The following is a 13133-nucleotide window of genomic DNA, read 5'->3' as shown; positions in this document are numbered from 1 at the left end:
TGCAAAAGAAAAACTAATTCCAACTGTGGTGGACGAACAGCCAACGCCGAGGCCGATTACGAAACGCCAAATGAGCTCAAGCAGAGAGTTGGGTGGAGGGAACAATTAATGGTGGGGATGGAGGGGGAGCGGAAGGGGGTACATAATAGACATAAAAACAAAGCACATAAAAACAAACATCACAAGCACATATAACAGCGCTGCACAGCTCTGGGGCACGTGAACCTGCTGATCTGGAAGGCTAAACTGATGATCTAGAAAGCTTACCTGCTGATCTGGAAATGTTGACCTGCTGATCTGGAACACTGACTTCCTGATCTGGAAAGCTGACCTGCTGATATTGAAGGCTTACCTGCTGATCTGGGCCAGTAGCCTGCTGATCTAGAACACTGACTTGCTGACATCACAGGCTTACCTGCTGATCTGGAATGATGACCTGCTGATCTGGATGACTGACCTGCTGATATTGAAGGCTTACCTGATCTGGAAGGCTGACCTGCTGACATCGAAGGCTTTCCTGCTGATCTGGAATGCTTACCTGCTGATCTGGAAGGCTGACCTGCTGATATTGAAGGCTTACCTGCTGATCTGTAAGGCTTACCTGCTGATCTGTAAGGCTTACCTGATGATCTGTAAGGCTTACCCGCTGATCTGGAACGCTTATGTGATGATCTGGAACGCTGCTCTGCTGATCTAAAAGGCTAACCTGCTGATCTAAAAGGCTAACCTGCTGATCTGGAAAGTTAATCTGCTGCCCAGACCTTCTCCTGCACCACGAGCCAAATATTGAAGCTTTTGCAAAACAATTCTGCACTGGCTGCAAAAATTTGCAGTTACTTTCATATCTACAGAAATTTTATTAACCTTTCCATCCTAATTAAGTTTCTTTTCCTCTGAGATAAAATGCACCGTTTGGTCATGGAGCCGAAATGCTGTCAAAACGCCTTCACTTTGGTTAAAGAGCTCTTCTCAGAATAACCAACCAGAGGTGGACTGAGGGTAGGAATATGATGGTAAGGGTGTGGGGGGAAGATACAGGTTTCAAAAATAAAATATATAAACAATAAAATAAACACAGCACATCGCTTTATCCAAAAATAGTCACATAGCGCCATCTTGTGTTGAGCAATAAATTGCTGAAAGACAATTCCAGTTTTTATTTAGCAATACAAATAAAAGATTAAAGTGAAAATTGAGACAGGTGCTTTCAACAGGAATATTTTTCACCTCTGGAGGCTTGCAAAACAGAAGGAAAAAAAATTAATAGGTCATCAGTTCAGTTATAATCCGTCTGAATAGTCCAGGCTGTTTTGGTTGAGGAAAATTGTTGCAACGGCGGAAGGGTGGATAGGCGCGTGCTTGGAAAGGTGCGTGCTTTCTCCTCCGGTTTTTGCTCACCGTATCTCGGTCACGTGATTGCAACAGGTCAATGGGAAAAAAAACCCACAAATCCTCAAAAGAACTGGCATGAGAAGTCAATCTCCAGTAGAATGTCCTTTATATCCGACTGAGGGCAAGTCAATCTCCCGACTGGAGTGCACTTCCTGCAGGTCCGTGCGTACCCACTTTAGCTCGACCGTCGCTTATACGTTGCACCCATGTGCACTCGCATTCTGTGGAATGACAAACCATCCCAAATGTGGACAAGAAAGTCTTGAGGCAATTTCACTGGAAGCCAGCCTTTCAAGAGCAAAAAATAGATCAGGAGCCAAGGCAGAAAACGTTAAAATTCCAACCAGTCGAATCAGAACGAGCCATCACGACCCCGTCGGTGTAAACATACCCAAGAACAACAACAACAGCCAATGAGGTCTGTATTTTAAAGGGATGTTTGTGCTTTTTCACTCTCTAACATCAACAACAGAACGAAGAATATTATTTTTTATATATATTTATTTTTCAAACCAAACAATGGCTCTGCAATTCCTGTCAAATCTAAGAACCTTCTGGCCAATGGGCAGCTGCTCGGCGATGCCCGGCCTCAATCGGTCCAAATTGTCGATTTATTTCAAAACATTCAAATAACATTAACAGAAGACCTCGTGACTGCAACGTGGTCATTGTATTTCAGCAATTGACGATGCTACCTCGTAGTAGTAATGTGGACCTCCCCGACTTGAGAGGTGACGAAGCCAATTTCGAAAGCACAGTCTTGTAGAGACAGAAAATCCAAGAACACTCCACCCTCGTGGATTGCCAGATAGTTTATCGAAGAACAGTCAGTGACTTGCCAACATTTTGGCAAAGGCCAAGAAAAAAAGTGTCATAAGTCAGAGTTCATTTTCCTCTGGACGCAGGTGGTTGGTAGTACTGGACGGTAGGTTTTGCCGGACGACGAGGAAAATCCCCTCCTCGGCGACTACCCTTCTTCGAGACTCCAGCTCCCGCCAACCCACCCTGTTTCTGGGATAGAAAAGTAGGTGGGAGTTAAAAAAGATAATCAAAATATATACAACTTTGTATTTACACTTTTGAAACTACAGTGTTGTCATTATGCAGATGCAAATGGGGGAATACACATATTACACATTCAAGCAACAAAATCAATATCAATAACGACAACAATAATGACGGAAAGGGCAATCAGAGATTGCAAACCACCGCCAGAAATTACCTTGTGTAGTGTTTGTGTGCTGGTGTGTTACATAATTAATAATACATGTAATTATAGAAAATTAACATGTTTCAACACGTAATTAGTACATGATTAATAGAAGTGCTCACGTTCCAATTGTATGTAATTAATAGAAGTCCTCACATTCTAATTGTATGTAATTAATAGACATACTCACGTTCTAATTGTATGTAATTAATAGATGTACTCACGTTCCAATTGTATGTAATTAATAGAAGTACTCACGTTCCAATTGTATGTAATTAATAGATGTACTCACGTTCCAATTGTATGTAATTAATAGAAGTACTCACGTTCTAATTGTATGTCCTTAATAGTCATACTCACATTTCAACAATAAGTAATTAATAGATGTACTCACGTTCCAATTGTATGTAATTAATAAAAGTACTCACGTTCTAATTGTATGTCCTTAATAGTCATACTCACATTTCAACAATACGTAATTAATAGACGTACTCACGTTCCAATTGTACATCATTAATAGACGTATTCCCGTTCCAATTGTACATAATTAATAGACATATTCACGTTTCAATTATACATAATTAATAGACGTATTCACATTCCAATTGTACATAATTAATCGACGTACTCATGTTCCAATTGTACATAATTAATAGACGTACTCAGTTCAAATTGTACGTAATTAAAATCCGTACTCACATTTCAACAGTACGTAATGAATAGATACTAGCCGAAACCCGTGGAACATCCACGGAAGGGAGGATGTGGTGTATGGATAGAGTGTACCATTATGGATGGCATAGGGGATTTGCTTGTCCGAGTAAGAGTTAGGAAGAAAGATGAGAATGAAGAGTGCATATATGAACAACGATCGCCGACACCGGCACAAATGCATGCTCTGGATTGTCCACTCAGTGGACGGCTTGCTTTCGCCTTCGCCTGCCCAATCAGCGGACGGCTTGCTTCGCCTTCGCCCAGCAGACGCCAATACGATGGCGTCGTAATATGGCCTCGTATCAGCAGTTAATCGGATGCTTTTGGGCCCCAACGTCAGCTAATTCAGATTTTTCGAGTATGGCTGTACGTGATAAACAAAGAGCGCAGTTCGTAGATCGTAGATCGTAAATCCATTAGTGCCGTGGGCATCGGGTCACTGGGTGCAGTGTAAAAGGGATAACAAAGTCGAGTCCTTACGCTATTATTATATAGATACTCATGTTCCAATGGTACACAATAAGTAGACGCACTCACATTTCAATGGTACGTAATTAATACGAGTAGATGCACTCACGTTTCAATGGTATGGAATTGATAGACGTACTCACTAGGCTTGGCCAAAATAATCAATTACCTGGTTAAAATCGATTCCCTCCATCGGAACTGGATTCGAACCCTAGATTCTACAGAATTGATTATGCCACGCCTGTAACGGTTCCAAGTCTCCCTTATCAATTCTGACTATGCCTTGTCTCACTTCGTCCATCGAGAATCTGTTTGTTGGTTCAGCAAATTATATCAAAAGCTTCTCCTGTTATTCCTTACAAAACAGACAAAGACAAGTCAGTTTTTCTCCATCTAGTTTGTTCAAGTTGTGAAGAAAATCAGCAGATGTATAATCACAAACTGTGTGCATGTGGGTCAGATTTCTCCTTCTGGGATCCTACAGACAGCATTAGCCTATTATATCTGTATTGAGTATTTTGAAATTCCAAAAATCATTATATTTATCAATAGCAAAGATATCGTGGCATATTTCTTAATGGCAAATGAAAAAGGTCCAGAGCAATCAAGGAGCGGTCTGTTGCCTCATACCCCAGCCAGGTAAACTGGGTTAATTTTTTTTGTTCAATTGTAAAAAAAATTACAATTTTCCCGGAGTTTTGGATTAATTTGAAGTAACCTTTACTTCTTATTTTCTTTCCCAGGAGCATTTCCGTGTTTCATGGTGGGACAGAGATAGACGATGGCATTAGCTTTTTCTCTGTGTGGCAAAATTAGGAAGTAGGAATGGACATGGAGGACCTCCTCAGAAAGCAAAATCTGTTTCAAAAAGCTGTTGCGTCATCGAGCATGATCTGGAGCCTCTTTGGATTTCAAAAAGAATCTGGAAGAACCGAGCGAATTTTTAAATCCGAAGCAAGTTCGATGCAAGCTCTGCAGCAAGACATTGTCTTACATGTTGAGTACTTCTGTGATGCATAAGCATGTAAAGTCATTCTATCCAAGGGAAGCTCCTGGTCATGGAATGGAAAGTCATGCCAAACGTGACTGGGATCAATCGCCATCATCGGCAAAACGGGAACAGCCATCCACAAGCACTTATTCAGGATCACGGAACGCAAACCTGCTAAATAGTCACTCCTGGTAAGCTACCCTTCTTCTTTCCCCTCCCCACCCTGACAACTTATTCGACTATCTACTATATAAGAGAGATGTCTGTCTGTGTGTGTGTCTGTCTGTGTGTCGCCATTTTTCTCAGAGATCGCTGAACGGATCTTCGTCAAACTTTCAGAGGTTCATCAGTGAGTGCCTGGGAGTATTGTAGGCAAAAAAAAAAATTGATAAAAAAGATCGGTTTTTTTGGAGTAAAAAAAATATATATATATTTACGCTCGATAGTGCCTAATCTTTTCAATTAATGACAGTTATACACAAGTACACATTCGCATAAATAAATACAAAACAATCACCAGACATTTGAATACAATTAAATCAAACAATTCCGGAAGTGTACGAAGTTGGTAGTACGGCTTCTTCTTCTTCCTGATCGGCATCACACTTAACTCAGAAACGTGATGAACGCCACATTCACCCCATTCACCCACCAGCATATATATGAACCCCCTTCCTCTCCTACCTCCCCCCCTTCGCCTACACCACCTCTCCCCTCCCCTTCCCCCCATCCCTCCCCTCCTCTCCCCTTCCCCCCCTCCTCCCCCCTCCCCCCCCCCCTCTCCCCAACTCCCCTCCCCGCCCGGCAACGCCGGGTACTTCTGCTAGTATTAAATAAGCCAATTCCCTACTTGTTATACTGTGCAGTTATGAAAATCGTCCAAAAAAACAGGGCTGGGCCGATCTCCAAATTTTGTATTTGTGTTTCTCGTAAACATGGTCAGGTCATGGACACAAGGATCCTCCACCTTGTTGGTGCATATGAGTTCAGGTGTGCCAAGGCAAGACTTGCCAACGTTGAAATGTGGTTTGTCCAAAAAAAGATCATGGCTGATCGTGAGACCCAGGAGTTTGAATAACTGAACTTCCTCAAGAGGATTGTGAAGAACTTAAATAGGAGGGTTTCTCAGATGGTAGCTGCCCGGGTTTATTCAGATAAGGAAAATATTCAACAATTATCGGCACAATCAAGAAGTCCACCAATCGGCATGCCAAAATAGACTTCCACAAGGCATTCCAGGACCATGTTGGATCGTCTCGAGCCACGCGCCATACACCACGCGCTGCCGAGAAAGCAACACTCGGAACTTTCAGACACAGGGATCGTTTGAAACAAAAACAACAACTTTTCTTCATCCTCAGAGTATCCGACAGCACAATAAGATGATAAAACCCTGCTGCAGAGCAATTTGCTTTTACGACTCGCGTTTACATCATTGCAAACGGCAAAGGACCGCTCACGAAAGAGCGCGTGCGGGGCCGTGACAGCGGGAGAGCTTCTTAAACTCCGTCATTAACCACAATTCTTGCATCCAGCAGAAAGACGAGCGCAGACACCTAATGAAAAGTTTACCGTAGTCTGCCGATGGTGGCGGCAAAACTTCCTTGCACGGAATATATTGCAGGATTAATATTGCATGGAAACGATTTTTCATCAGGTGGGAGCATTGGAGGTAAGGGGAGGAGGTAGGGGAGGAGGTAGGGGGGGGGGGGGGGGGAGAGGAAAGATTTAATCGCTGCTGCTTGAAAATCGTGCACAAAGGCAAGTCTGGTAAACAGAAAATAATCAGCCATTGATAATACGTCCGAACTAATATCAAAACTTTGATAGACAGGTTAATCCCGCTCCCACAGCCTTCAATAGCATTGTGAGTGCAATGTGTGCACCTGTTTTTGTCTGCTTGTTCGACGATGTCAGTCTGAAGCTGGTGCGATGTCATCGAGCTCTTCCATGAACCTAGACTTCATCTACTACTCATCTCCCCATGGTGTTCATATTAAAATGAATGGGGCTCCCAAAAACTGTAATACCACTGCACATTACAGTGTGAAAACTACTAAAAGATAAAGAATTAGTTGCGATATTCTCTCAGCATGAAATTTTTATTTTTTTAAAATTACATTATAGGTCATTGACATCATCATCATCATCATCATCATCATCATCATCATGTACTGTGCACATGCAGAGTGTTGGTGCTGCCGAAGGAATTATTATGATTATTATTATTATTATGAAGTCCGCTCTTCGGCCTAAATCAGCAGTTAAAAGGCTACAATCAGTTACTAAGCTACAATCTAGGAAGCAGTTAATAGACTACAATCCTGGCGAGGTCACCACTCTGAGGAAGTCAGGGAAGGAATTTGTAATTTGTTCAGGGTGCCGGTGAATACTCGCCTACTCTTCGCGAATGGCACCGTGGCATCTTTAATGAACACCGACTAATGCTAGCAGATGGGACGCCCAGCTTAATGTCCATCCGAGGGACACACATCGATGAATCACCCTGCCTGTGAAACACCAGGATAACAGTTTATAGCCGGGTCAGGATTCAAATCCAGACTCGACAGCTTAGACGCGAGTGTGCGTACCTCCAGGTCTATGCCATCCTGTCAGCCCCATTTACATGCAGAGGCAAAAGATTAATTCCACTTCATTTTCTGTTACAAACACCCATTTTCTCCCCTCTCCTCTCCCCTCCCCTCCCCTCCGCCAACCTCCCTCCCCCTCCCCCCCCCCACCCCTCCCCCCCCCCACCCCCTCCCCAGTTATCATCTCCCCCACATCCTTACCCCCATTCCTTTTATAAATACATACTGTACTTTACGTTTCCCAACTTACCAGCCCCCTGTATACAAATTATTGGCTGAATATACAAAGGGTGAGGAAATACATACCCATGGCTCTGCACCGATAGGCCGCAGGTCTTCTAAGAAGACCTCCTCATAGTTGCCGTATTCCGGGAAATGAACAACAGCCGTGGTCAAAGTCGGGTGAAGATCATGCACGATCGCTCGATAGAACTGCGGAACACATTGACCGAGGTCAAGGTCATAACAGCAGACATATTATTGGTTACCAAAATGATCAAATCAGCAAGCATTGAGATTGGGGGACCATGATTGCTTTGGGACAAGGGTTGGCTTTGCAGTTCTGCGTTTATGTTGAGCCCAAGCAATTTCACTGAGCCCGAGCAAACAGTAGACCCTGACCTTTGGCAAAAGGAGACACCCAGCAAAATGAAAAAGAAAAATAGAAAAATACACAAAACTATTGAAGCCTGATTTATATGCGATATTACAAACACACAAAAACATACAGCCGACTCTCTACAATTCGCATATCGACTAACTGCAAACGTCAGGTATCTGTATAAAATTGGCATGCGCAGATCCCTCTGGGAGATCACCCAATCATGTACAGGATGTTCGACCCGTGATATAGAGCGTCGGTGATTTCAAAGCAGTTTCTCGGACTGCGGTCATGATGAGCGGTTTGCCATCCCTCTCCCAACAGTTGTGAGGGCAGGAATTTGGAATTTGTTCGGGGTGCTGGCGATAGCTTGCCCACTCTTTGTGAAGGACACCGTGGGATCTTTTGACTTCCACCAACAAATGTTGGCAGAATGGACACCCAGTTTAACGTCCATCCAATGGATGGCGCACACATTGATGAAGCACCCTGGCTGTGAAACACCGGGATGACGGTTCAAAGCTGGGGCTGGATTATAACCCAGGCTAGAAAGCTTAAAGGTGAGTGTGCGCACCTATAAGGCTCAAGGCAATCATCTTAATCCACATACGGTAATATCTACGATATAAAACACAATGCCAGTTTGTGTGTTTGTGCAGATGTCTGCCCCCCTTCAAAAGGGTAGGTTTCAAAGGCCAATCTTTTAAAAGGAATGTGTGTTCACTGCAGTCTATTTTTGAGGATAAAACAAACTCGAAAAACATTTTCCATAAAAAGAGTAATAACGTCTCTTCTATTGGAATTGCAGACCAAGACTCGGCTTGGCTTGCAAACCGAGCCTCAGGGGCGGTGCACAGAAGCGTTTTTTAAAATAACATTAAGTACAAGGATCAGGGAGGAGGAATTCACTGCACATGATGTGCAACATGTTCAGAGTAACACGAGTGTTCATTTACATCTGTATATAAAAAAAAAAAACACCTTTAGAGGCCATTTTTTCCCCGCAAGCGGGGGTTGGCCTTTTTCGGGCACCGTGGTTGTTGTTGTTTTTCGGTCCCCTTTTTGAAGCAATGTTTTACGGCCGGATGCCCTTCCTGACGCCAACCCTTTTTGCCGCCTTTAATGACAAACATTACATCTGTTCATTTACATCTGTATAAAAAAAAACACCTTTAGAGGCCATTTTTCCCCGCAAAGCGGGGGTTGGCCTTTTTCGGGAACCGTGGTTGTTGTCGTTTTTCGGTCCCCTTTTTGAAGCAATGTTTTACGGCCGGATGCCCTTCCTGACGCCAACCCTTTTTGCCGCCTTTAACGACAAACAGGGAATTACCAGTGAACTGGTACTCAATTAGCCGACCTCGGAAGGATGACAGGCTGAGTCAACCCCCCTGGCGTTAATTCAGCGATCTACTGGGATTCGAACCCAGGATCCTAGGATCCTAAGCCGGCACCCTAGCCGCTAGCCCAACACCAGGGTCCGCTAGCCCAACACAACATCTGTATGATGTCTAATAAATAAAGAAGATAAAAGCACACCTCACACGAGGCTGAGGCTTCAGACTTTGTCACGCTGACGAGGCTGCACTGTTGAATAAACTGCTTCAACCCGTCATATTTGACGGGCGTTTCACGAGTGTGTGTGCAAACAGAGCATTCAGAAAGTATTCAGTCCCCTTCACCTTTTTCACATTTTGTCATGTTGCAGCCTTATGCTGAAATCGTTTAAATTCATTTTTTCCCTCACCAATCTACACTCAATACCCCATAATGACAAAGAGAAAACAGGCTTTTAGAAAGTTTTGCAAATTTATTAAAAAGAAAACACTGAAATATCACATTGACATAGGTATTCATACCCTTTGCTATGACACTTGAAATTTAGCTCAGGTGCCTCCCATTTCTCTTGATCATCTTTAAGATGTTTCTACACCTTGATTGGAGTCCACCTGTGGTAAATTCAATTGATTAGACATGATTTGGAAAAGCACACAACTGTCTATATAAGGTCTCACAGCTGACAATGCATATCAGAGCAAAAACCAAGCCATGAGGTTGAAGGAACTGACTGCAGAGCTCAGAGACAGGAGTGTGTCGAGGCACAGATCTGGGGAAGCCGACAAGAAACTTCTGCTGCATTGAAGGTTCCCAAGAGCACAGTGGCCTCCATAATTCTTAAATGGAAGAAGTTTGGAACAACCAGGACTCTTCCTAGAGCTGGCCGCCCGGCCAAACTGAGCAATCGGGGGAGAAGGGCCTTGGTAAGAGAGGTGACCAACAACCCGATGGTCACTCTGGCTGAGCTCCAGAGATCCTGTGTGCAGATGGGAGAAACTTCCAGAAGGACAACCATCACTGCAACACTCCACCCATCTGGGCTTTATGGCAGAGTGGTCAGACGGAAGCCTCTCCTCAGTGAAAGACACATGAAAGCCCACAGAATCTTGTTTCTCACAGTCTGAGAGTCCTTTAGGTGCTTTTTTGCAAACTCCAAGCGGGCTTTCATGTGTCTTTCACTGAGGAGAGGCTTCCGTCTGGCCACTCTTTCATGTGTCTAAATTTCAAGTGTCAGAGCAAAGGGTCTGAATACTTATGTCAATGTGATGTTTCAGTTTTTTCTTTTTAATAAATTTGCAAAACTTTCAAAAATCCTATTTTCTCTTTGTCATTATGGGGTATTGAGTGTACATTGAATGATCGTTTTAAGGCCATTTTCCCCACGAGAGCAGGGGTTAGCCTTGCGGGCCCCATGACAATCATGGTTCCCTGTTTGAGGCAATGTTTTTATGGCCGGACGCCCTTCCTGTTGGTAACCCTTAGTCGCCTCTTACGATGCGCAGGGATACGGTGTACCTATTCTAAAACCGGGGTACACACCGGGATTGAGTGTACATTGATGAGGGAAAAAATGAATTTAAACGATTTCAGCATAAGGCTGCAACATAACAAAATGTGAAAAAGTGAAGGGGTCTGAATACTTTCTGAATGCACTGTATATACAGTCGTGGCCAACAATATTGGCACCCATGCATTTTATTCAAATAATGCACCATTTCTTCCAGAAAATTGTTTAAATAAAAAAATATTTTGGTGTCCACATTTGTATTTCTTTGGTTTGCAGTGGAACAAGACAAAAAAAAGCTGAAAAAAACTACTAAATCTCAGCTTATTCCACACAGAAATCCTAAAATGGCCCAGATAATATTATTGGCACCTTTTAGAAGTTGTTAGATATCATAAGGTTTCAAGCAGGTGATTCTCCTTTACTCTGGAATTGAACTCACCAGTGGTGAGTTGCAGGTGCCTACAATATAAAAATCACTCATTCAACCAGTTTGAATGGAGAAAAGGCATCACTCTGCTGTTTTGTGTCACTGTGTGTTCCGCAATGAGCTTGGAGAAAAGAAAGAAAACCAGAGAATTGCCTGAGAAGGTCAGACACAAGATTGTAGCCAAGCATGGACAATCTCAAGGCTCCATCTCCAGAGACCTTTATGACTCCAGACTCCAGACATCCAGACTTCAGAGAGACATGGACAAGGTCCATCTCCAGAGACCTTTATGTTCCTGTGTCCACCGTACACAATGTTATCATGAACTTTTAAGGTCCATGGCACTGCAGCCAACCTCCCTGGACGTGGCCGCAAGAGAAAACTTGATGGAAGATTGCAGCGAAGGATTGTTCGAATGGTGGAGAAAGCACCTCGATCAACTGTCAAACAGATTCAAGCTGACCTTCAGGCACAAGGTACGACAGTTTCAACTCACACCATCCGTCGCCAACTCAATGAAAGGGGGTTATATGGTAGGAGACCCAGGAGGACCCCACTGCTGAGAGAGAGACAGAACAAAGCTCGACTGGAGTTTGCCAAAACACACATGAACAAACCAAACTCCTGGGAGAATGTCCTGTGAACAGATGAGACCAAATTGGAGCTTTATGGTAAAGCACATCATCTCTATGTTTACAGAAAACAAAATGAAGCCTTCAAAGAAAAGAACACCTTCCGTACAGTCAAACATGGAGGAGGTTCAGTGATGATTTGGGGTTCCTGTGTGCCTCTGGCACTGGGTGCCTTGAAAGTGTGCATGAAATCAGGAGATTACCAACGCATTTTGGAGCACAATGTTAAACCCAGTGTAAGAAAGCTGGGTCGCAATCGAAGGTCATGGGTCTTGAAGCAGGACAATGACCCCAAACACACTTCAAAAAGCACCCAGGAATGGTTCAAGATAAAACGCTGGACTGTTCTGAAGTGGCCACCAATGAGTACAGATCTAAATCCCATTGAAAACCTGTGGGGAGATCTGAAAACAGCAATTGGGAGAAGGCACCCTACAAATCTGGGAGAACTGGAGCAGTTTGCACAAGAAGAGTGGGCCAAGCTGCCAGTAGAGAGGTGTAGGAAGCTCATTCATGGCTAAAGGAAGCAGAGGATCCTTTAAACCGTACCTTTAAACCTTTAAAAGCTATAGGAACCAAATACAGACTTGGCATTTAATATGGATTAGTTTTTTTTTTTCTTGACTTGGGTTTACTTTCTTAACTCAGTATATCAATCTGGTGAGTTTCTTTTACACTTTGGTGATTTATTTGTTAAGAGAACCATGTCACTGATTGTCTGTCGCAGCAAGAAGCCAACAACAGGATTATATCACAGGTGGCGTGGCAAAATGTACGGACAGGTGCATTTGATGATTGGCTTCACAGTCGGGTATTGGGTTGCGTTCTTTTTATTTTCTGATCTTAAAGGATATACAGACTTGGCATTTAATATGGAATTTTTTTTTTTGGGGGTGAACTTACTTTTCAAGATGTCTTAGAACCAAAAGTTCATTGGAATTATTTTGAAATTATTCTAGATTTTGTTAATGTGACTTTTAAAAGAAACAAAAACCACATTTGACATTTCGAAACAAATAAATTGATCCTTGAAAGTAATGTAAACTGATATCGAACTCAATTCATGGACAGTACTGTGTTAAACTTCTGTACGTTTTCCAGAAGTATCTCTTTATTTTGCACATTAGCCCAATTTTTTTTTAACAAAAACAAAAGTTAAATTACGACTGGGATTACGGACAGTAAAATTACAGTTCAGTACTTCGTGTAACCCCCACGACCATCCAGGAGAGCACGTACACGTTGAGGCATGCTGTTCATGAGAT

At 43.0% G+C, this 13133-nt stretch overlaps 1 protein-coding gene across 1 annotated transcript in view; it reads right to left on the bottom strand.

The window, feature by feature from the left end:
* Positions 1 to 1116: 1116 nt before the first annotated feature.
* LOC144889354 (tudor domain-containing protein 3-like) overlaps positions 1117 to 13133 on the bottom strand; it is a 17248-nt gene continuing 5231 nt past the window's right edge. Inside the window, exons 2-3 of the mRNA XM_078769550.1 lie at positions 7673 to 7798; positions 1117 to 2403 (exon numbers count right to left, since the gene is read on the bottom strand). Of these exons, the coding sequence (XP_078625676.1) occupies positions 2278 to 2403; positions 7673 to 7798 (252 nt within the window). The 3' untranslated portion in view covers positions 1117 to 2277. The remainder of the gene's footprint in view (positions 2404 to 7672; positions 7799 to 13133) is intronic.

The sequence above is a fragment of the Myxine glutinosa genome, unplaced genomic scaffold, assembly GCF_964187855.1.
Source record: "Myxine glutinosa unplaced genomic scaffold, kmMyxGlut1.1 SCAFFOLD_3046, whole genome shotgun sequence".
Taxonomy (NCBI): domain Eukaryota; kingdom Metazoa; phylum Chordata; class Myxini; order Myxiniformes; family Myxinidae; genus Myxine; species Myxine glutinosa.
This window is presented reverse-complemented; position numbering and strand designations above follow the sequence as displayed.